The sequence below is a fragment of the Lycorma delicatula genome, chromosome 1 (genome assembly GCF_047948215.1).
Source record: "Lycorma delicatula isolate Av1 chromosome 1, ASM4794821v1, whole genome shotgun sequence".
Classification (NCBI taxonomy): Eukaryota; Metazoa; Arthropoda; class Insecta; order Hemiptera; family Fulgoridae; genus Lycorma; species Lycorma delicatula.
Window position 1 is genome coordinate 342397897 of NC_134455.1, and position 22429 is coordinate 342420325.

Here is a 22429-nt window from a genome sequence, read left to right on the forward strand (position 1 = left end):
AATGATACAAAGAGGAGGACTTTGAGGAGGACAAAGAGGAGAATGCAGTTGAAAAAAATAGTGTAACTTGGATAGAAATTAAATATTTTGTGTGTTAGGTAATTTGTTAATTTAGTGTGTCTAGTAAAGATTATTTACTGAATCAATTTGGATATAGTGTGATATTACAATGTTATTAAATTAATGGAAGTAGGTTTTTTAATAAATTAATTTTTACATTACTATTATCATCATGATCATAATATTTTGTAATGATTTTTTTTTTTGTTATTTTGCTGACAAATCAATTATTGATATCAAATGAGTTAAGTATTATGAGATGATTTATAGTGTATTTTTTGTTTAATATGTTTGATTTGTGTATAGTGTATGTAACAGAATTTTACACCCCTTCTCAGAAATCTTTTTATGCAAAAAAATAGGTTAAAAACTGAAAGTTACTTTTTTATTGAATTCAGTTTCACTCAAGTAGCTACAATTAGTATATAAAAAGAAGTAGCGTGTAAAAGTCATATTAAAATCCAACTTCAATTGTACAGTTTCTATGTTGACAGACCACTTTTTTCCTTGTAAGCTTAAAATGATTTAATTCTAAGAATCCTGAAATATTTTTTGTTTTTGTATATAATATATATATATATTTTTTTTCTTTAATATAACCCACCTAGTAGAGAATATTAGGATAAAAGATAGCTTTCCTTATTTTTATAGTGGAAGTACTTCCTTGGGATCCCACATCCTTAGTCATGATTGAATTATTTAATTAAACTTCATATTAAAAAGTTCAAAATTAACTTAAAAATGGAGAGAGCTCATAAAGATTGTAACAGATAGCAGCACTCATATAATAAATTAATACACAATTTTCATTAAAATATTACAGTAATGTAACAAACATTACTTCATGTACATGGTTTATTTTAGTATTTTTAAATACTTTTTAAATACCCACAAAAATACTTTCATGATAAAATTAAGGTAAGATATTTCTTATCTCAATATTCTGGTATGGTTAGCGAAAGATTTTGCTCGGATTTCAGCTACCCCAGTGAAATGAGATCATTCTGAAATTTTTAAGAGTTAACTAAAGGACAAAATCAGTAATTTCTTATAATTTTTGATCTGAAAAACAAACAAAATAGATACTAGAACTGTATCTGCAGTAGTTTTTTTTAGAGAGCTGGGGTGAAAACTAATAAATTGCGGTAAAAACCCCTGTTTTTTGTGTGACATATAATAACTTTGTTAAGTGAATAATTAACACATAAAATGTTTAAATAAAACTTGTATAGAATTTAATTCTGAACAAAACGAAGTAAGATAAATTGAATAAAACAAAACAAAAATTCGGATTTTATTTAGAAACTACATTATTACATGTCAGTAAAGTACTTATATAATGCAAACAAAAACCAAATTCTTTTTGGTGATGTAAAAAATTTGCAAAAACAAAATCTACTTTTAAAAAATTATTAAAAAATGGAAATTACACAACAATTGCAAAATAATAAAAGCAATTACAAAAATTAAAAACACAACTACCAAAAAAAAGGGGAAAAATGAAACTAAAAAATCTGAAGTAGACAACACTTAACTTCCTTGTATGCCTATTAAATTACGTTTACACATTTTTTTAAAAAGAAAAGTATATAAAAATTTTATTTCATTAAAAACTTCTGATATTTTTTTTTGTTATTGAAATATTCATTGTAAAGTGTTTTTACAATCAGAGGTTAATAATTAGTTATTAAATAAATCATATATTTAAATTAAAAAAAAAGATGAAGTCTTCCCCTAAGATCCAAATATTTGATTAATTAAAATTTTATTTGGCTATAACTCTGGAACCAATGAAAATAAGTACCACTTATATGTCGTTGAATAGCTCTCAATGACGACTTATTACTACATTTAAGAAAAAGTCCAAAATTCAATTTTTTTTTTTATTTTGAGCTTTTTTGGACACTTTTGTTTGGTTCAGTTGATTGCAATCAAAAGGGGAGGTGCACAATTAGATGTTACAACAGTCCTAAATCCAAAACTTCAACATCTTACGGCTAATCGTTTTGAACTTATGCAACGTATATACATACATACATATGGAAGTACAGACATCACGTCGAAACTAGTCAAAATGGATTCAGAGTTGGTCAAAATGGATATTTCCGTTGAAATCTGGAAGTCAAAATTTTTCACAATGATAATACTTCTGTTACTTCGTAAAAAGGAAACAAGGTATGGAAATAAAGGACTAAAATTGTTATACAGTATTTAATTAAATAAAGTAATGGATACTGGGTAACTGGGTAACCGTGTAACTGGGTAACCACAGAACATATATTTTTCATGTTGCACAAACAGCAGGGATTTAAGGTTGTCTAATGAGTAAGTTCTCACCAGGTCTTACATCAATAAGAAAATTTTTTGTCCTTCAAAGAAATTATTAAATGCAGTTGGTGGGGGGGGGGGGCTGTTTAATATAGAATAATTACTATTTAAAGCTCTTTAATGTAGGAAAATCACTATTCAGAGCCCTATATTTAAAGAAATTAAAACTGTCTGAAAGTTGACTTTGGACTTTTCCTGTGTGTGTGTGTGTGTGTGTGTGTGTGTGTGTTACCAAAGTTCTGTAGATTCTTGGTTTGCTGTTCGGTGATTTGACTATCAGTCATGAGTATACCTTCTGATAGTAGCGGGCTAACAAACTGCACACTGTGGTTGCTGTGTAGCACTATTGCTTGTAGACTTGTCATTTATTTTTATCTTGTGAAGTATAAGGCACAGATTTGTTTAACATGTACCCGCCTCATAGCGGCAATTGGGTGGCAATGACTTCTGGTCGTCAGCCCCTGTACAAGTAAGGGATTACATTCTAGTCCTACTTCCGTTCTTTTCAGAATGAGGGCCAGGTTCACCCAACTTAATCGCAGTAGGTAGATAGCAAGGATTCATGATGTTCCAGCAGGTCAGGGAATCTCCAGCCATGGAAGGATACAATGAGGTAGTTAGCAAGCCCAGGTGGAAGAAGAAGTCGGAACCAGTGCCTTCGACTTCCTCTGGAAACGAGGTTTCAGAAATGGAGGAAGGGACACCCACCCGGGTTAAACTGATTCTAGTAGTTGAGGCGTACAAGAAAGTGAAAGGCAGACCTGGCAGTTCTGCCCCACTGGCTAAAGTAGTCCAGGGCGACCTGGACTACTTGATAGAGTTCCTGGTTCTACCCAGCAGTGTCAGCTCAGGCAGTGCCAGCAAAGAAGACAATTCTTCCTCATCTGCTGAAAATGAAAGAACCTTTTTCTGCTGTTGCAGAAGGCTCTGAGACCCTAGCCTCCCGCCCAAGAAGGCTAAGGCCCTTCTGAAAGTGGTTCAGGCCCCAGCACAGCCCAGGTGCTACACTGACGTCCTCAAGTCAAAGTGGGAGGCCAGCAAGACAGCTAAGAAGCTGGAGGTGATTTTTGTGAATAAGGTGGAGGACTCGAAGACCACGAACAAGGACATAAAGTGGGATTTCCAGGTTGCCCTTCATGACAATCAGAAGCAGCAGAAGATCAGAGAGATAAAGGAGATCTGCAAGGGGCTGGTAGTTGTCGCTGATAATAAGGTGTTGGTCCACATCATCACGAAGTCTCCTGCCATCCAGAAGCTTGAGGTCAAAGTTGACTCCAAGCAAAAGTGTAAGCCCTGAGTCATAGTGTATAATATTGATCAGAGCCTCTGTGACGAGGACGTTCTGTCTCTTGAGAGCAGAACCCCGACTTGGATAAGGCCTCGTTCAAAGATCAGTGTAGGCTAGTCTTCAAAACTGGCAAGCGTGATGCCCTACAGTATCACAAAGTTTTTGAGTTAGGTGCTGGTCTCCACCAGATGTTTGTGTCTGAGGGACGAATATTCGTGGATTTTACATCCTGTCAGATCAAGGAATACCTTGATGTGCAGCAGTGCTTCAAGTGTTGTTGTTTTGGCACAGGGACAAGTTCTGTAAGAATGCGTCAGTCTGCGTGCATTGTGGTGAGGAGGACCACAAGGGTGATGACAGTCCACCAAAGAAGGAGGCTCTGCCTTGCGTTAACTGTAAAAAGTTGAGCAAAATTCATAGGCACTTGGTTAATAGTAAGGAGTGTGGTTATTACTTCAGAGCTGTTGAGATTTATTTCAGCTCTCTTGATGATTAGGTTTGGTCAACTTAATGCCCAGGATGCCTATGTAGTCCAAGTTGAGTTAGATGAAGTTGTAAAAAAATGGAGCCTTGATATTGTTCTTTTGCAACACCTGTACATGGTCAAGGGTGATCTGCCAGGTTTCCCAGGTTGGAAGAAGTTTGTCGTTGGTGACAGCAAATCCGCCATACTGTGCAGGAAATCTTTAGATAGGGTCTTCATATGGCAGGACTCTAACATGCATCATGTCATTGTCAAGCTTGCCATGGATGGTCTGGACCTAGTTATTGTTAGTTCATACTATCAGTACACGGATCCCACTGAACAGCGTTTGGAAAAATGGGATAGAATTGTTAGGCTGGTAGCATTCTTATAGGTGCTGATGCGAACGCCAAATCGCCTCTTTGGCACAGCGGGATCATGGATGATGGCAGTGAATTGATTGAAAATTTCATCGCACAGCATCATTTTGATGTTTTTAATGTAGCCGGTGAATTGTCTACCTTCACCAATGAAGTTGAATTGCACCAACATCACATGGTACCAACATTGATGTTACCATTGTTAAGAATATCCCTGATAGGATTCAGAACTGGTCTGTAGTTGATGATCACTCACGCAATCATAGTTTTCACGAAATAATAGTTTTTGACCTGTAGGCAGGCTGTGCGATGTCTATAGGGGGTATGCTCCTGTTCAGCAGGGGTGCTTCCTGCACAGGCAGGCGGATTGGCCCAAGTTTTCTAATATTCTTGCAGCCAGGCTTCAAGTTTTTGCTCAAAATCTGGACGAACTCCCATTAGATGACCTGGCAGAGAATTTTTCTTCTGCAGTAGTTGAAGCCGCTAATCGGTCGATTCTCAGAGACACGGATTGAGAGAGAGCAGCTGGATGGTAGACTCGGGACTTGACTGCAATGAAGCAGATGGTGGGCTGGCTCAGGAGAGCCACACAGTGTGAGGATGATCCTGATCAGCATGCAGCCTTGCTTGCGAACTATCATCGGAAAAGGACTGAGTATTTTCATAAGGTTAGGTTTTCTAAATGTGGTTCCTGGCAAACTTTTGTACAAGAGCAGGGAAATAAAGACCCATGGGGTGTCATCTATAGAGTTCTTGGTCATAAGAAGAGAAAAGACATTCTTCTGTCAGCTCTCTTGACCCAGAATGGAGTTGTTATAGACAAAGATTGTGTCCTCACTTTTCTGATGAACAATCTGCTTCCAGATGATACTGACACTGGCGAAACCTCTTATCATCTATGTGTTTGAAGGGAAGTTGTAGGTTTTCGCTCTGAGAATTTGTCTACTGAGATTACTGAAGCGGAGTTCCGCCAAGTAATTTGTAGCCTGGCTAGGAATAAAGCCCCTAGATATGATTGTATCACAGTGGAAATCCTTGTTCACACATCACCAATGATTTTTGGTCCCCTAACTAGGGTTTTTAATAGGATGCTTTTTGCTGGGTTTTTCCCAGCTTTTAGGAAACGTGAGGAAACTACTCTTGAAAGGTGACGATAAGGACCCCACTGTATGTTCTTCTTACTGGCCTCTGACGCTCTTGCCCGTAGTAGGTAAGGTTTTTGAGAAGGTCTTGTACCTCCACATCAATAGCAGACTGACTTTAAATCATATGCTGATGGACAACCAGTATGGTTACCACCAGCAAGGACACAGAGGACACTATTCTTAAAGTAATGGATTTGGCTTCAACCAGCAAGTTCACATATGTACTCAGCGTCTTTTTGGACATATCTAGGGCCTTCAATAACTTGTGTTGGCCCTCTGCCTTGTTCCAGTTTGCAGCAGCACGGTTGCACACAAAATGAGGTTGAGACTCTCTTGAGCTATTTCAGTAACAGAACCATCATCCTTCATGACGGTGGCTGGGAAGTAGGAAAGACTCTGTCAAAAGGTTGTCCACAGGGCAGTGTTCTAGGTCCACTCGTCTATGTCATTGAGTTTGACTCTCTAATGCGGTTGCGGATGCTCAGTGGCTGCCGCATCATGACTTGTGCCGACAATGGTTTGCTGCTGGTTGAGAGTAACTCGAGTGCTGAGATAGAACTCAGAGTGACACAAGCATGTAAGGTACTAAGGTTGTGGAGTCTGCAGCATAAGATGGATTTCAGTATTGAGAAACCCACTATGATGATTCTTAAAGGTCGTCTAGCCGCAACCCGTCGCCCACCACGGGTCGTGATGGATAACCTTCCGATTAGGTATATCACTGTTCAGAAATGTCTGGGTGTCTTTGATGAAAGGCTTCAATTCATTGAGCACCTTCAGTTTGTCGCAAGGATGGCTATTGATGCCTTCTTTGGTGTTCGTAGAGTCATCCATCCCAATTGGGAGTTGAATTACCATACCATGTGTATTCTTTGCAAAGGTATCTGTGAGTCCATAATGTTGTATGCTGCACCCGTCTGGGCTCATTGTTTACAATTCCAATGTTATAGGGACATTTTATTGCAAGTCCAGCATCTTCTATTATTAACTGTTGCCAGGGGCTACAGAACTGTCTCAAGAGAGACAGTCTCTGTAATCGCTGACATAAAACCCATTGACATTCTAGCTACGGAACGTAGCAAGCGGTACATTTCTAAGAAGGGGGGCCTTCTTCTGGGCATATTCAAGAAATTGAAGACCAAGGTTTTGACTCTTGGCAAGATAGGTGAAATGATTCTTCCTTCTGGTCGATACATGTATGGTATATTTACAAATATTAGGGAGTTGTGAGCAATTAGGTGGGTCTCCCCCAATCGGTACACAACTCAATTCCTTTCAGGACATGGTGCATTTAGGAATAGTTTGGCTAGATTTGGTTTGGTTGATTCGGGCATATGCCCGGTCTATAGGGTCAATGATGCTGCGGACCATGTTCTTTATGTTTGTCCCCGGTTTGAGGTTGAACATACCAGAGTTGTTAGGGAGCTTGAGAGAGTGAATTCCTTCTTTGATCTGCAAGTCAACTGGAAGACTCGCAGAGAATGGACTATTGTGGCTGGCTTCCTCTCTTTGAGCAGGAAGGCTGAAGGGGTATAGCAGACCCCAGGTGGCTAGGGACCACTTGGGCAGTTAATTGGCCAGAGGTAGGCATGTTAGCATCGAGCCACAGTCAGTTAGAAATTAGTGGTGATTGTTATTAAATGTCAGCTGTCAGCAGAACAACGTCTGCACTGCCGAGGGTATGGGTTACCATGGAGTCATGTGGTGTAGCGTCGTTTTGACAAGAGCAGCTTTTGATTGAGCAAACATCACTGACAGCAGGATGGTTACTGCACTGCCGACTGAATTTTGTTGTTGCAAATAACATTTTTGGTGGTATGTTATTATTCTATTGCCTCGATTATTATGAGACATTTATGAGATTGGCTCAGTTAAATGTAGAACTAGGCGCAAGGTTCCCATGCAGCTATGATGTGTAGCGGTATCTCAACCGATGGTAGTAGTGAAAGTAAATGTTAAGTGGGACTCTGTGCTGGAGCTGATTGGAAGTAGGAGGTCTGTCTGCCTCTCCCTGGTAGACCAGACTGGAGTCCAAAAAAAACTAAGTCAAGGGTATGAACTGAAATTTGAGTCCACTAAGGGAACTAGGACTGAATTTTGTTGTTGCAAATAACATTTTTGGTGGTATGTTATTATTCTATTGCCTCGATTATTATGAGACATTTATGAGATTGGCTCTGTTAAATGTAGAACTAGGCGCAAGGTTCGTGCTTCTGCGAACACGGTTAGCTAGTTCAGAGGGAAATAATGTAGGACATTCAAGATGTCTGGATGAGGGCTGCAGCAAAGGCAGAAGCTGAGTTTAAAAATCACCTATGTAAATGTCTACCAAGGCATTTACATTCATGGAATCACAACGAGAGCTGGCTTATTATTATGAGATGTAAATAAAATGTTAGAGAGCGAAAGACGACTCCTGTTAAAGCCCATCAGGGCTAGGAACAGAGGGTGGATGGCGACTGGAAGCGTCACAAGGCAGATGTCTTCCCCTGTGGGATTGGGATGTCTGAAAGTTGATTGGTACATCTAACAAAGTTATTGTAAATAAAACTTAAAAATAAAACAGGGCCTTTTACCCCCAATTTATTAGTTTTCACCCCAGTTTTTTCAAAGACTACTGCAGATACCAGTTCTGGAATCTATTTTGTTCAATTTTTCAGGAAAAAACCATATGTAATCATTAATTCTGTTCATTAGTTAGCCATCCTAAAAATTTCAGTACGTCTTCATTTCACTGGCGTACTGAAATCCAAACAAAATCTTTCACTAACTGTAATTCACAAATGAAACATTTTAGGATATATGTTTATCTTTAACTTATCCATTTATTTTCACAAGTAGAATAAGTTATGAAAGTCCCCGGAGAACTTTAGGATACATTCTGTACATTAATTTTATGAAAATTAAATTTCTTGCATTTTTTATTAATATGATTAAATTTTTTATTGTTACTGACACACAGCAGGTATGATTTTTTGTACAACGGTTTCGGGGTCAGCCCATCATCAGGTACAAATGTATAAATTAATTTTGTACAATCGGTTTTGGGCTCAGCCTATCATCAGGCATTAATCTATAAATTAATTAAAATAATTAATAACTTATGTATTAATTATTGGTAATTATAAATTATTAATAATTACAGAAATATTATTTTAGTTAGATTACAGATTAATATAGCACACCTGCCATGTATAAGTAATAAAAAAAGATTTAATCATATTAGTTTTAATTTTAGTTTAATGCAATGCAAAATAAAATTTTTATTATAATAATTTAAGATATTTTTTGTTATATAATTAATTATTTATCCATATTCTTGCAGATCTTTGTATTCGAGATTTTGAAACAAATCGTTTAGTGGATATTCCAAAAACTGTTTATGCTTTAAGAAGGGACAGAGCAGGTGCTGTTCAGACAAAAGACCAGTATGCTTACATATACCAGGTAAAATAATACAAATACATATTTCTAATGCATAATAAAATTCTAAAAATATAATTTTTAATATTCATTTGCCAATCGCACACAGAAAGAAAAAAAATTTAGCACATTTTACATAAATTAGCACATTTATGTACATCCAGAAAGGCCTCATTTTATCATACTTACTCTAAAACTAGTTTAAATCTATATTGGTCATATTCTAGTATGCATCTTCACAACTCAAAAAAAGAAAAATCACAGCAAACGTTTACTAGTGTAACTGTGGCAACACTAACATCACAATGGCTGCTAATGTAGCTAAAACACTTTGACTCATTAAAAAATAAGTTTAATTGTGTACAGTTTGCCATAGAAAATTATTTCATTTTAATTATACTTCTACTATATGTATCAGATTTCCCCTACTGAGTTGAAGCAATGTGTATTTATATAACAACATTCATTAAATACGGAAACCCTAAATAAATTTTTTTGAGGTAGGACAATTACTAATTTTTTTTTTTTTGCACTATTTACCAACAAGTCAGTAACTGACTAACTACCAGTTGACAGTCAGTACCAGAGGTACTGAAGATCAATTTTAAAACTAGCTATGAAAAACATTAAATGGCATCACATTTTGGTTAGTTAGTTATATTGTTTTAGTTTGCTGTTATTACATCAGAATTTTTTTTTTAATGCCCTTTAAAATAATGTGTTACATGCTATCTGTTCCTTTTTAAATTTTTTAGTTGCCTGGTGGGTGCTTGGGTTGTGGTGATCTCAGAAATATTGATCAAATTTCATTTTTGTTTCATGGTTGAAAAGTTATTTAAGAGTTGCCATATTTTATGAACACTCTGAATATACATATATATTTATTTATGGTATTTATGTTTTTATTGTGACTAATTTTTGTTTTTATTAATTTTATAGGTTCTAAATATATATGCTGCTAAGCTAACTGGAGGTGCACTTGACTCTATATAATTTATAGACTATTTACCTTGAAAAACCAGTTTACCATAAAATATTTTTAAGATTTACATTTAATGTAAATAATGTATTTCCAGAAACATTGTGTAATATATTTTATTTTTATTTCATAATAATATTATGAAATGTATGTAAATTTTTTAAGTCATTTTTATCAGACTCTTTGTAAATATTAAATCTACACATATTCTAATTATTGTATTATAATTATGAGATTTTTTATTGGATTTTTACCCAACAGAGTAAAACACTATGTATATCTATACAATATATATACTCATATTATTAATTTCAACATATTTTAAAAATTAAAGTAGTATTTTTTATTAAATAAAGAAACTTCTAGTAAAGAATGCTGCATGAATAGATTTATACATTTCTGATAAGCTTTGTTAGTAAAATTATAAGTTAAAAGATGTTTATTACAATTAATATTTATTATAATACTGTAAAAATGTTAAATAATACTCATATTTTATTAATATAAGAACTCTAGTTCCTGCATTTATACTGAAAATATTGATTATTATATGAAGTTATGATTATGTAAAGATTATTTTTGTTACAATATTTGGATGAACAGCATAGTATTGTGATATGAAGTTAATTATAGTGTTTTGTTATTACTGTTATGTTATTGATTGTTTTGTAGGTTAATTATTACAGATATTATATTTTTATGTGTATTATTTACAGTAAACAATATATTGCTTTTTTTAATAAAACACAAATATAAATGTGTATTTGTAAATTTTTAACCTGATTTCATCAATAGAATATGCTTGAGAAGCATGTTTAACTGTTCAAGGGGACATTTATACTAATCTTCATCATTCTTAAAATTGTGTCATTGATTCAGGTAAATAAAATCTGAAAAAACAAAATAGTGGTGAATAGATATTATTTTTCAAAACCAAAATTATTTAAAACTTATTGAATGAAGTAAAAGCATTTACAAAAAGGATTTCAAAACTAATATTATCCTATTTCCTATGAAAGATTTATACATAATTGTGTATGGGATTTATATATACATAAAATTTATATATTTGGATTTATATATTTCCTATTTATATATATTTTTAATTATCTCCTATATGTTTGTCATTGCCTAGCAGTCACATTACTTAACATCTAAAATCCAAAGGATCAATATTCAGGGCTACGAGATGTATAAAACTCAAAATAAGTTTTAATTAATTTGATTATATTCATAGCTAAAAAAATAAATTAAAATAATCTACGGTTAGAAATTAAATAGTCTGTAAATTAATTGAAAATGGACTGCTTCTAGCAGGAGTCATGTGCAGCAGATGGAGCCGTATGCAGCCGCCCGGCGTAACATCATTGGTTCATTGGAATCTGAAACCACTGAAACTTGACAATGGCACTCAACTATATATTAAAAATTTATCAAGAAATATCATAGAAGCAACATTTCTTACCAGAAAAAATATAGGAAAAGATGTTTTCGTATAAAGGATTCCAATAATTTCAACCAAGCTTCCATTTCAATTTAAACATTTTCAATTCCTTTTAAGATTATCATATGTAATGACCATCAACAAATCACATGGACAGTCGCTAAACACTGCTGAATTACTGATGGAAAATAGTTGTTTTGGTCAAAGCCAGTTAAATGTGGGGTGCTCAAGAGTTGGTTCACCAAGAAATTTATTCATTTAAGCTGAGAATCGCCAGACAAACAACATAGTTTACAAACTACCAAATAAATTATGTGGGATAATAATCTTTTTTTCTTTTTTTCTACTTTAAAATATTTTATTTTATTTTACTTTATTTTTATTGTTCAGCAACATTACCCAACATCCACAAGGTGTCGCTGGTAACATATCTGTCAAAATAATTTTTAATTAATTTGATAATATTCATGGCTAATGGACAGAATATCAACAAAAACTTGTACAGAAATTGTGGTTTAAATTTTTCCTCCAATATGTAAATCATTTACTGCATGAAAAGACTACTGCCAGGACAACGAAGCCAGCCCAGTTGACTTTAACAATAAAAACATAACCCTTTCCCTCCCCGAAGGGCTAGCCAGTGAAGCCACTTCAGGTAGCTAGTGTGAAATAAATTATTTACTTAATTTTGAGTAAAATAAAAATTCTTTGCTTTTGTTTGTTAGAGACTCATTAATTTATTCTTGTTCTAAGGATTACGAACATAGCTCCAGACAACAGGACCATCCCTAGGTTGCAGAGATTCATTAGTATAATAGCTATAAATAAGAAGCAGTCTGAGTAAGCAATCATGGATAGGGTAAGGTAACAATGATTGAGTTTGATGGGGGTACACTGTATAGAGGGTAAAAGTCACAAACCTAACAAGCACTAATCTAAAGTAAGTGTTGGCTGCTACAAATAAACTGACATGTACTTCATGCAAAATCTTGCATGACTTTAAGAAGTAGGAAGTACTGTCTTCCTTGATGCTACCATAATGAGCGGCATCTATAAAGAGGTTAGATAAACAGATGAATCTTGAAGGGGGCAGCAATTATTAAAGGTGTCAACTAATTTATGGTTGGCATGGCTTGAAAAACAAATTTAAGGCTTGCACTCAAGGATTTATTTTAGGCTTGAGTACTCCACGGTAGAAACCAGTGGAAAATTGTAAATATGTTTTCCAAGAAAATGTTTTTCTTTTTCACTTAAATCAATATGATGGAGTCGTCACTGATAAAATATTCTTCCAATCAGATATCCTAGTAGAGGCTGCTCAAGAGATCATCAACATATATTTAACCAAGCCATTTTTCAAGTCAGATTGTAGAATGCGTTTATTATTTGCATATTTAGTTAATGCTCAAATATTTGATACACAGTCATTAGTCTCCTATTCTTATTAACTTGTTATTTAAATAATACACTTTGAAGAGGGTTGATATTTATCACATCTACATACATATCTTAATTTCTCAGTTTCCATCTCCAGGTTTAATACAGTACCATTATGTCTGTAGGGCTCAAACTCTATTCTGCTCAGTGACACATTGTTGAGAAAGTAAGGGAAGATTAAAAACTCTGTCTTCTTTACTATGGATTATCTATGTTCTTTTGACTGCTGGCAAATGGAATAAAGGTACAGTTTACTTCATAGTTCCACTATATTTCTATGCCTGTAATCACTGATTTATATGGAAATAATCACAAACCTGTAGTCCACCTTCATATGTAATAGTATGAGAATGAAATGATAATACTGGGTGATGGAGAACTGAATTGGGATAAGTATTACAAAATCTTGTAATATAAATCAGAGATAACAAATGTAGGAAGTTGCCCCCTGATCGATCTTAACTTCCTTCACACAATGGTAGTTAGTAGTTGTACAGAGTCATTCAACATAATTCCACATAGATGAATGTTTGCTGACTCTCAAAATGTTCAATAGCAGTAACTTCATACTGTTGCAAAATCCATTCCAGTGCTATCTAAGAAACCTTTACATTTATCTGGTTGTTCCTTGGTGGAATAATGTCCTTAGGAAGATGTTTAAGGATTGTCAGAAAACTTAGTGAACCTTTAATTGTAGACGAACCACTGAATATCTTAGAATATATCTTAATACAAACATAAACTGTCATTAAACACTTTGCAAAAGTGTACAGACCTTTGCAAATTCGTTACAGACCTTAATTTCAAATGAAGCTATCCAGGATTGCTTTGTAAAGTAGAAACATCACTGGGAAAACCGTGTGAATAGGGGAAGGGAGTACTATGTGTGACAAGGACCAATAATCTGTAAAATTAATAATAAAGATTAAAAAAATAAAGTTTGGCTATTTTCTGAACAGACCTCGTATGAGTGGGCTTTACAACTATTTTAATGGACATCTAAATAATAAGGCGGCACCTAAGGTCATTTGAGCTATCTTATATTCTTTGTACGATCTTGAAATATCATTATGCTAATTGGAGTACTTTTCCATGTGGAAACAAATGCTAATAAAATATCTCTTTAAGTTACCTTACAAAAAATGGATATTCTTGATATTCTAGTAAGTTTTTTTTTAACTGCTTTGCCAAGGTTATTGCTGATGGCAAGATGTAAACTACATGTTCCAGTTGGGAGTGAGTTTCTGATTAGTCTAGCAGTTTAAATGTGGCTGCTTTAACAAATCAGCATATGTTTACTGCTGGGCTGTGTGCCATATGGATGGTCTTTCATCATGCTGCATGCAAATGGACACTGCCAAATTGTGATTCTATAAGTGTACTACAAGTACTTAAAAAATATTTACAATCCTTTCATAACATCAGCTACACTCATGCCTGTCTGTCTAATTTCTCAGTGACCGCAATATCCATGGAGTCTCTTCACAATCCCTTGGCGTTATTTATTTTCTATCATTGCATGTCGATTTAAAAAAAAAATTGTTTTATTCGGTTTAGTTCTTTTATCATTATTCTTTTTTCAACATTTCTGAAAAATGAAATAAAAATCCAAACTGCAATTAAATAAAAATTTACTTAAACTGTAGTATGGCATGATTTGTTTGAGTAAAGATGATAATAATTTTATTGCAGCCATATAAAAAATTAAGAAAAAAGAAGGAATGAAGGGAGGGAGTAGCTCCTAAATTACAAAAACTGAGTATAGTCAGATTTATTACAAATTAGAAAATTAACTAGTAGTTTTCTGTACTTCTTGAAAATATAAAATATTTCAAAAATTCCCAGAATAGTAACAGAAAGACTCGTGTGTTATAAACACTGAAAAAAAACAAAATCAATCAAGTTAGGTCAACCAATAAAACATGCTTAAAGCTTTACATGGCCTTGCTTGTTTTAGTTCACAAATTCTCTTTGTTTAATGCTTTTTTCACAAAAACTATTTCTGGTTCTTAATTTCTCTTAACTCAGACTATATTGCTGTTTTCTACTCATGTGCAAACAATTTGGTAAAATAATCATAAATCATTTGCTTGAATAAGAATCCTTCTTTTAATAAAGACCGCATGAAAATTTTTAATAACTTCTTAAGTGTAGCAACAATTGATGAATTTAAAAAATGAAATTTTTTGTTCGTAGATTTATATTAAAAACTTAAATATTAAATTTATTTTTAAAAAAATTAATACTATGATAAAAAGGTAGGTGACCATTGATTTTAAAGAAATATGTGCTATCCATTTCACATTAAGTTTTTTCTAGATTAAATCAAATAGCACAGATGTAAATGACCTGTTCTAGTATTCAGGAGGTCATTGGTTTGGCTATTCTGAAATTGTTTCCTGGTGGTTCATCATCATGTTCAGTCTAATAGATACATACATAAAATAATACTAATGACAGTTCCATTAGCTCTAAAAGACTGAAATTGAAATAGAATCATTAAATGCAAAATATTTCTTGTAAACAGGTTATTTTAGATTTCAATTCAATTCTCCAAATAGAATGCCATTATTTCTAATAATAACTTTTTGAAGAGCTCTATGTAAAATCTTTGGTACTTCTAAAACCGTCTCCGATAATGAATTTTATTGTCATTATTAAAAACATAACAGCTTTTTTTTTAATTGAAGTTTTTTCAAATTGATGTGGTAGTCTAATAACAATATTCTGATTCTGTTATCAATAGTATGTTCTTTTATCATTCTTTTTTCAACATTTCTGAAAAATGAAATAAAAATCCAAACTGCAGTTAAATAAAAATTTACTTAAACTGTAGTATGGCATGATTTGTTTGAGTAAAGATGATAATAACTTTATTGCAGCTATATAAAAAAATTAAGAAAAAAGAAGGAATGAAGGGAGGGAGTAGCTCCTAAATTACAAAATCTGAGTATAGTCAGATTTATTACAAATTAGAAAATTCTAATTTGTAGATTGAAAATTAGAGGAATAAAAAGTACTATTTTTATTCATCGCTTTAAACGACCTCATTAAAACATGTGATCTATTTATTATTTGTATATTTTTTGTACTTGATACAATACTGAAACAAAAAATATCTAGAAACAAAGGAATAAATCCGCTCCGTCCTCCGGGGTTATTTTATTTTAAGTTTATGAGTGCAACCTAGTGGCTAACCTTGGAACAACACAAGCCATGTTGGATGCTTTTCCGTCTTCGTCATCTAAGTGTTCAGCTCTCTGTTGATCAGTTGTTAGGTAGTGCCTGGGCAGTGAACTGCTGTCGTCGGGTAGGCCATTAATGCGATAATTTTTGGAATTGAATTTTGGCTTTGAAAAAAAAATTAAATTTCCTTTTATTGTGTGAGTGATTATATAATGCTAATATGGATTTTAAAAACGTCATTTTTAATGCAGCCCGAGATGGTAAACTACGTCGCCTGAAGGTGAGTTTTGTTTACTTCATTTGGGTTTTTGTTGTTAGCTCTGGTTTTCGTTTGCACAGTTTAAGTGGCTACTTGATATTTATGATATTATTAATAATTAAAATTGATGTAGGTAAATAATATGTGAAAGTATTATTATATCGTGTCAAATAATTTTTGTTCGTGTTACGGAACAATTTCTTACGGGATTAAAATATTTTTGGCGAATCATTTGTAAAAATATTTTTTATAATAATTAAAATGAATTGGTAGTGGTTACTCCATTTATTAATTAGTGTTTTCTGATTAAGTTGGCTTATGCATAGTTCAAAGTATTAATTAATAGTTTCATTAGGTAATAGCAAACATGAAGTATAAGACTGTAATTATTTTCCAGCAATTACAAGTGGATTGACTACTTTTCTTCGGTTAAACTGCAGTTTCATCTCGTTTTTAGGGCTAACGGAGCATACAAAACGGGTTTTTTATTGTTACATTTAGATTTTATTTGAACTGTACATTCTATTCCCAAAATTTGTGTAATATAATGAAAGTCTTTATTTTCCTTATAAATTTGAAGAGACGTTTTTTTAGATATTTAAGAAAATTGTAATTATTAATTACCTTATTGTTAAATTTAATCTTGTGCAGTTAACTTGTATATGATTTTAATTATTTCAGTGAAACATGCTTTATAAAAAATAATATATTCCCTGCTTTCTTGAAACTATTTAGGTTAAATGTATCAAAATTAGGTGATAGATTTTCTTAAACTATTAGAGTAATTAAAAATTTTGCTTATTGTGTATTCTGTTTAATAAAAGTAGATTCTGTTATGTTAAATTTATTTATATGTTAATTTATCTATAATATTTATTATTTGCAGTGTTAGAGTGATTAATTATTTTATTTACAACTTCATTTAAACATTTTTAATATTATTGCTTAAAAATATTTCCTTATAGTATATGGCAGTAATAAAAAATTAATTTTGGTGAATATACGTGCTTCATTTTCTGATGCAAACTTTATTTTTATTAGTAAAATATAATGCGTACTATCTACCTTTACTGAGTAACAAATTTGACCTGTGTAAATATGTGAGTAGGAGATTTGGTTACTATAATCCTTTTTTTTATGTAAAAGTATAAACTATATTTTCTGTTTAAATATATTATTGAATTTCCTTTTTAAAAGTTTTTTCTACTTTTTAATGTAATGAGTTTTTCTTTTCAACAAAATTAATTTGTATAAATGGACCAAAGAAATAAAGATCTAAATGTGAAGAAACAAGTTTATTTTGGGGTTAAATACTTGATGGGGGTACTTATCATTGAGACTATTTTTTTATTGTTATAAAGAAATGTTGTAATGGAACCAAAGCCCTTTGGAACACTACTCTAGCACTGCTTTTCAACAGAAAAAGAGGTACAATATTTTTCTTAAATCAGACGGTAGTGATTAATTTTGATCCATAAATTCAATAATTTGTGTACTTTCATAAAATTGAATCTGAGACTTTTTTCTTGTTTAATTAATTGCAGTTTGCCATATTTAAAACTATAAAATATGAACATGGAGATATTAGAGGGTATATGTACACAGTATAAATACTTTTTATATTTGATGCTGTATGTTCTAAAAAAAAGGCATGTTAATTCAGATTACATAAAAATACTCGTGCTGCTAAATTCCATTTGGTATGATGCCCTCAGCATTTTTTCTGATACATTTAACTTCACCTTTGTATAAAATTTTCCACTCTCAGTTGAAGATATGCTGTGAGACATACTATTTCATAAAAATAAGGGTTGCATTAATATGTTTCTTTACATTATGTCTTCTCGTGGATTTGCATCTAAAACACTGTAATCTCAAACGGTAGCACTTAGAATTGTTGGTACTTACGTATTAGCGCCATCGCAGCTACAGCTTCATTTAAAAACAAAGTAGTCAATCGGATTTCGGTGGAAGATGAACAGTCTCTTTATTAATTAATTTATTTACTTATTAATTATAAATATAATTTAACCAAACTTAACCTATGCTCGCTTCGCTCTCTAACCTTGACTAATAACCACCGTAATTTTTTGAGTATTTATTTAATAAATTCAGTAATTATTGCAATTATTTATTACTTAAATAATCAAAACACTCCTGTTAATTAGTCCCAGTCAAGGTTAGCGAGCGTAGGTTAAGTTTTGTTATATATTTATAAAATAAATAAATATAAATAACCATTTATTAAAATTAATAAAGAGACTGTTTTTAATCTATGTTAAACTCTATATCAGCCCATTTTCCACCGAAATTCGATTGACTACTTTGTTTCAAAGTAAAGCTGTAGCTGCGGTGACGTTAATACGTAAGTACCGAATTGGTTTTAATAGAATGAAGGTAAGGAAAGTTAGACCTACGTTTTGGCTTGCCGAAGTGCAGTTGATTATTGGGCACAGTGATTAAAGCAATAAAACCACTTAACATCTTAATCTCACAAGTAATTCTGGCATATGGTATTTGTTATTCTTTGAGATCACAATCTTTGGGAATGATTTGTGAATCATGTCAGTTAACCCATTCCTGTTATGGTACTTCCATTTATATAAAATAGTGGTGTAGGGTATTTTATGTATCTTTAATATTGGTAATTGTATAAAATTATATTTTCATCTCAAAATTTTCTCTCATTAAAATGGGATGGAATTTATGTTAAAGGCCATTTATGATTGTCTTCAAGGTCAGAGAAATAATAGACTGAGTTATGCAAGGGTGTGAGGTATGCTGGGTGCTTATATCCAGAAGTCTCATAAACAAACTATAGTAAGAGGTTTGTAATTTAAAGTAGGAAGAATGTTTACAATTGAATTGTTAACATTTACCATGATATCTTTTGGATATGTTTTCTACATTTTATTTTATTAAATAGACATTAAGTGGAAAATTTAGTTCTTCCAGTCAAACAAAAACTTGATGGAAGCACATTGTGAAATAAGTTGTTTCATATGATAAGTTATTTTGTTTTAATAGAAAGTTGTAACAGTTACTATTATTATTTTTTGTTAATCAGCTATATTATCAGTTAAGATATAACCCAGATTAAATTTTATTAGAAAAATATTATTTAAATTAATCATATTTTAATTTAATTTTTTAACTTATTAATTTTTCAAAAAAAGATTTTGTAAAATATCCCACGTTTTGTAACCTTTTAGGCATTTTTATGATTGTTTCATTGTTATAGCGCTATTTACATATTCATCATGTGTAATGGCTTGTGTTTAAATGCTCTATAATACTTCACTTAAATTTTATCTTAGAATTTTTCATTTAGAGAGTTACTAAAATTTTATTCTTCCATCTGCAAACTGATCTGGCCTCCTTGTATTTTTGGAAATGAGGAATTGACTTTATAGCAAGCCTCTAAAAGTTAACAAAATTATATTCTGTAATAAAATTTTGGGTCAATGGTTTGTTATAAATCATATATTTATGTAGAATTTGCTTTAAAAAATAATATGTACCATATAATTCTTTAATTTTGGTTTTTATATGAAACTGTAAGGAAAGATGATAATTCCACAAACGTATGTTTTTTTTTTTTTATTGTAAAATATCTTATTTATTTGTACCATGTACTTCATATAAGGTACAAATTTGTAAAATCTTCTTTTTTGTTTTTAAGTACTAAGAATGTATAAGAATTTGCTGAAAATTGATCCTTTGTTGCTTAGTTTAAGTACAAATTTCTTTTCCATTATATGTTAGTGAAATCAGTGTGTAGTTTTTATTTAATGATGAGACAAATCTGTGTAAAAGTATGGCAGAGATTTTATTCTGACTGTAATCGTTATGAAATAAAAGTTATGCAGTATATTATTACTTTCATGTTATGAGGAGGTTAATGCACACAGTTGATTTATGAATATTATTTTAATTAACTAGGAAATATCTTTAGACCTCGGCAACAGAATACGTAATTGTACTTGTGAAAGAATAATTATGGGAAATAAAAGCAACAAATTCCACTTTGAAGAAAATTAATGATCTCTGTTTTATGAAAATTAATTATCATTTTTATATAATATATATATATATATCCAGATTACATTTATAATTACACAGTTTTTAATGCCCACGATTAAGTAGTCTAGTACTACAACATTAAAATATGTAGATTTATTTAATATCGGATTAAATATTGCAAATCTTTGGATAAATATTTATACAAATCTTTGTGTCAGGAGTATAAAAATAAGGGTCACTATGGGAGCACAGGCTTTGCATAAAATGCTGAGTAAGCGCAATTATTTTTGTGAGTATAGATCTCAGATTTCCAATGATTAAGTGAACAAAAAATGTTCAGTTATAGAATCAAAAAAAAATATAAAAATTGACATTGAAAAGTTGTGTAACATGGTAAATGTTAGGTTATACCTTTGTTTTTTCTTATTTTATTATTTTCATGTTCATTGGCCTTCTGTTTGCTGTGATCATTTAAAAAGGAAATGTAACAAGGACAAAAATTTTGTAAACCGTTAAAAGAATGTTTGGAGAATTGAATCCTGTTGTAATAACATTTTGATGAAAAGATGTTGATTACTCTAAATTTTTACCTTTGTTTTTCCTCTCACTTTCCTTATTAACCTCTCGTTGATCTGCAGTAAACTATATTGACTTTTAGAAGAGTCCATGATTCCAAGCGAGACAGGTAAATACCAGAATGTAAATTTAAAACAGATTTCTTTTTTCATTTTCGGATTAAAAAAATCCAATTATAATAGAATAACTTTGCTGCTCTACCTATTCTTGTGTTTAATTTCTATAGAGTCCTCATTATTTTTAACTTATTTGAAGTTGTTTTACTTATTCTATAACTTTCCCTTCTGGTTTCTTTATGTAGTTGTTTTTCTTCTCTCAGTCACAATCGATTCAGTTTTTTGTATGTAGATAATATGATATTATAAATGATTTGTGTTCAAGACCTGTTTCTATTCAGTTAGTCTGTACAAATTTGTAATTTTTATTTTATATTTCAGCGGTTGCAAATTGTTGACCCAATTTACTCTTTTGTCTGCATCTTTGTGGGATTTATTACAAATATGTATACCGTATCGCTTACATCAAGTATGCATCGGTATCTTTTAAGTGAATGATGTCGGCTCCCATTCTGAAAAACCTATTAACAGTTTGCGCTTAATAAAATTTCTTTCTGTGTTCACTTGTAATTGTTCTTTATCATGTTAGCCATTAATTTCATATTTAGTGCATAGTATACAGTAGTAGTATTTTAGACATTTTCATGTATTATTGATGTATCATGATTTTTTTTTAAGAACTGTTAAAAATACACCTTAGTTGGATATCATTTAATAAGTAAAACATGCTAACACCTGTCTAATTCATTACTTAGAACAGAAATTTTTTTGTGACTTGATTCAAACCCGGAAAACCTGCTGGATGAAATGCAGACCGCTATCACTCCAACATGGCAGTAGGTTAATCTCTACTTTGCCAACTATACGTTCTCCGTCGTAGCTTTTAACTGTCTGCTTTAAATGTAGCCTGTTGCTCAAGTTACAACGAAATATGTCTGGAATTACTTAACTTCTAAAATAAGGTAAATTTTTATTAATTCCCAGAAAAAAATTGATCTTATAACTATAGCAAATGTTAATCCAATACCTATTACTAACATATTAAATACTATCGCTTAAATATAGTATCTATATATTACTGGCCGATTATTATTGTAGTTTAAATATTCAGTAAATTCTAAAATATGGTTTTCTGTAAACATTTTTTAAACAGGAATAAACCTAACGACCAGAAATTTATTAATAATATACCTTTTTTCAGAACTATTTGTAAAAGTTATAAAAATAAAAATATTGCTTATACAAAAAAGGGCATAACCGAATTTTCTTATCCTTTAATTTAAATGTAAACCACACGTTTCTTGTTTAAAATTACGATTCTGAATAAAAATTTTTTGAGCGGGCTTTAATTTGGTGTTCTGTTTTACAAAACCTTTTCGCTA

The 22429-nt window shown here is 31.8% G+C and overlaps 2 protein-coding genes across 2 annotated transcripts in view; both read left to right on the forward strand.

Annotated features, from left to right (window-relative positions):
* Positions 1–10827, forward strand: part of LOC142334339 (uncharacterized) — a 166437-nt gene extending 155610 nt beyond the window's left edge. Inside the window, exons 13-14 of the mRNA XM_075382307.1 lie at positions 8990–9111; positions 10027–10827. Of these exons, the coding sequence (XP_075238422.1) occupies positions 8990–9111; positions 10027–10080 (176 nt within the window). The 3' untranslated portion in view covers positions 10081–10827. The remainder of the gene's footprint in view (positions 1–8989; positions 9112–10026) is intronic.
* Positions 10828–16198: 5371 nt separating this feature from the next.
* The window catches only part of LOC142334340 (protein fem-1 homolog CG6966), a 113980-nt gene continuing 107749 nt past the window's right edge, over positions 16199–22429 (forward strand). Inside the window, exon 1 of the mRNA XM_075382308.1 lies at positions 16199–16413. Within this exon, the coding sequence (XP_075238423.1) occupies positions 16354–16413 (60 nt within the window). The 5' untranslated portion in view covers positions 16199–16353. The remainder of the gene's footprint in view (positions 16414–22429) is intronic.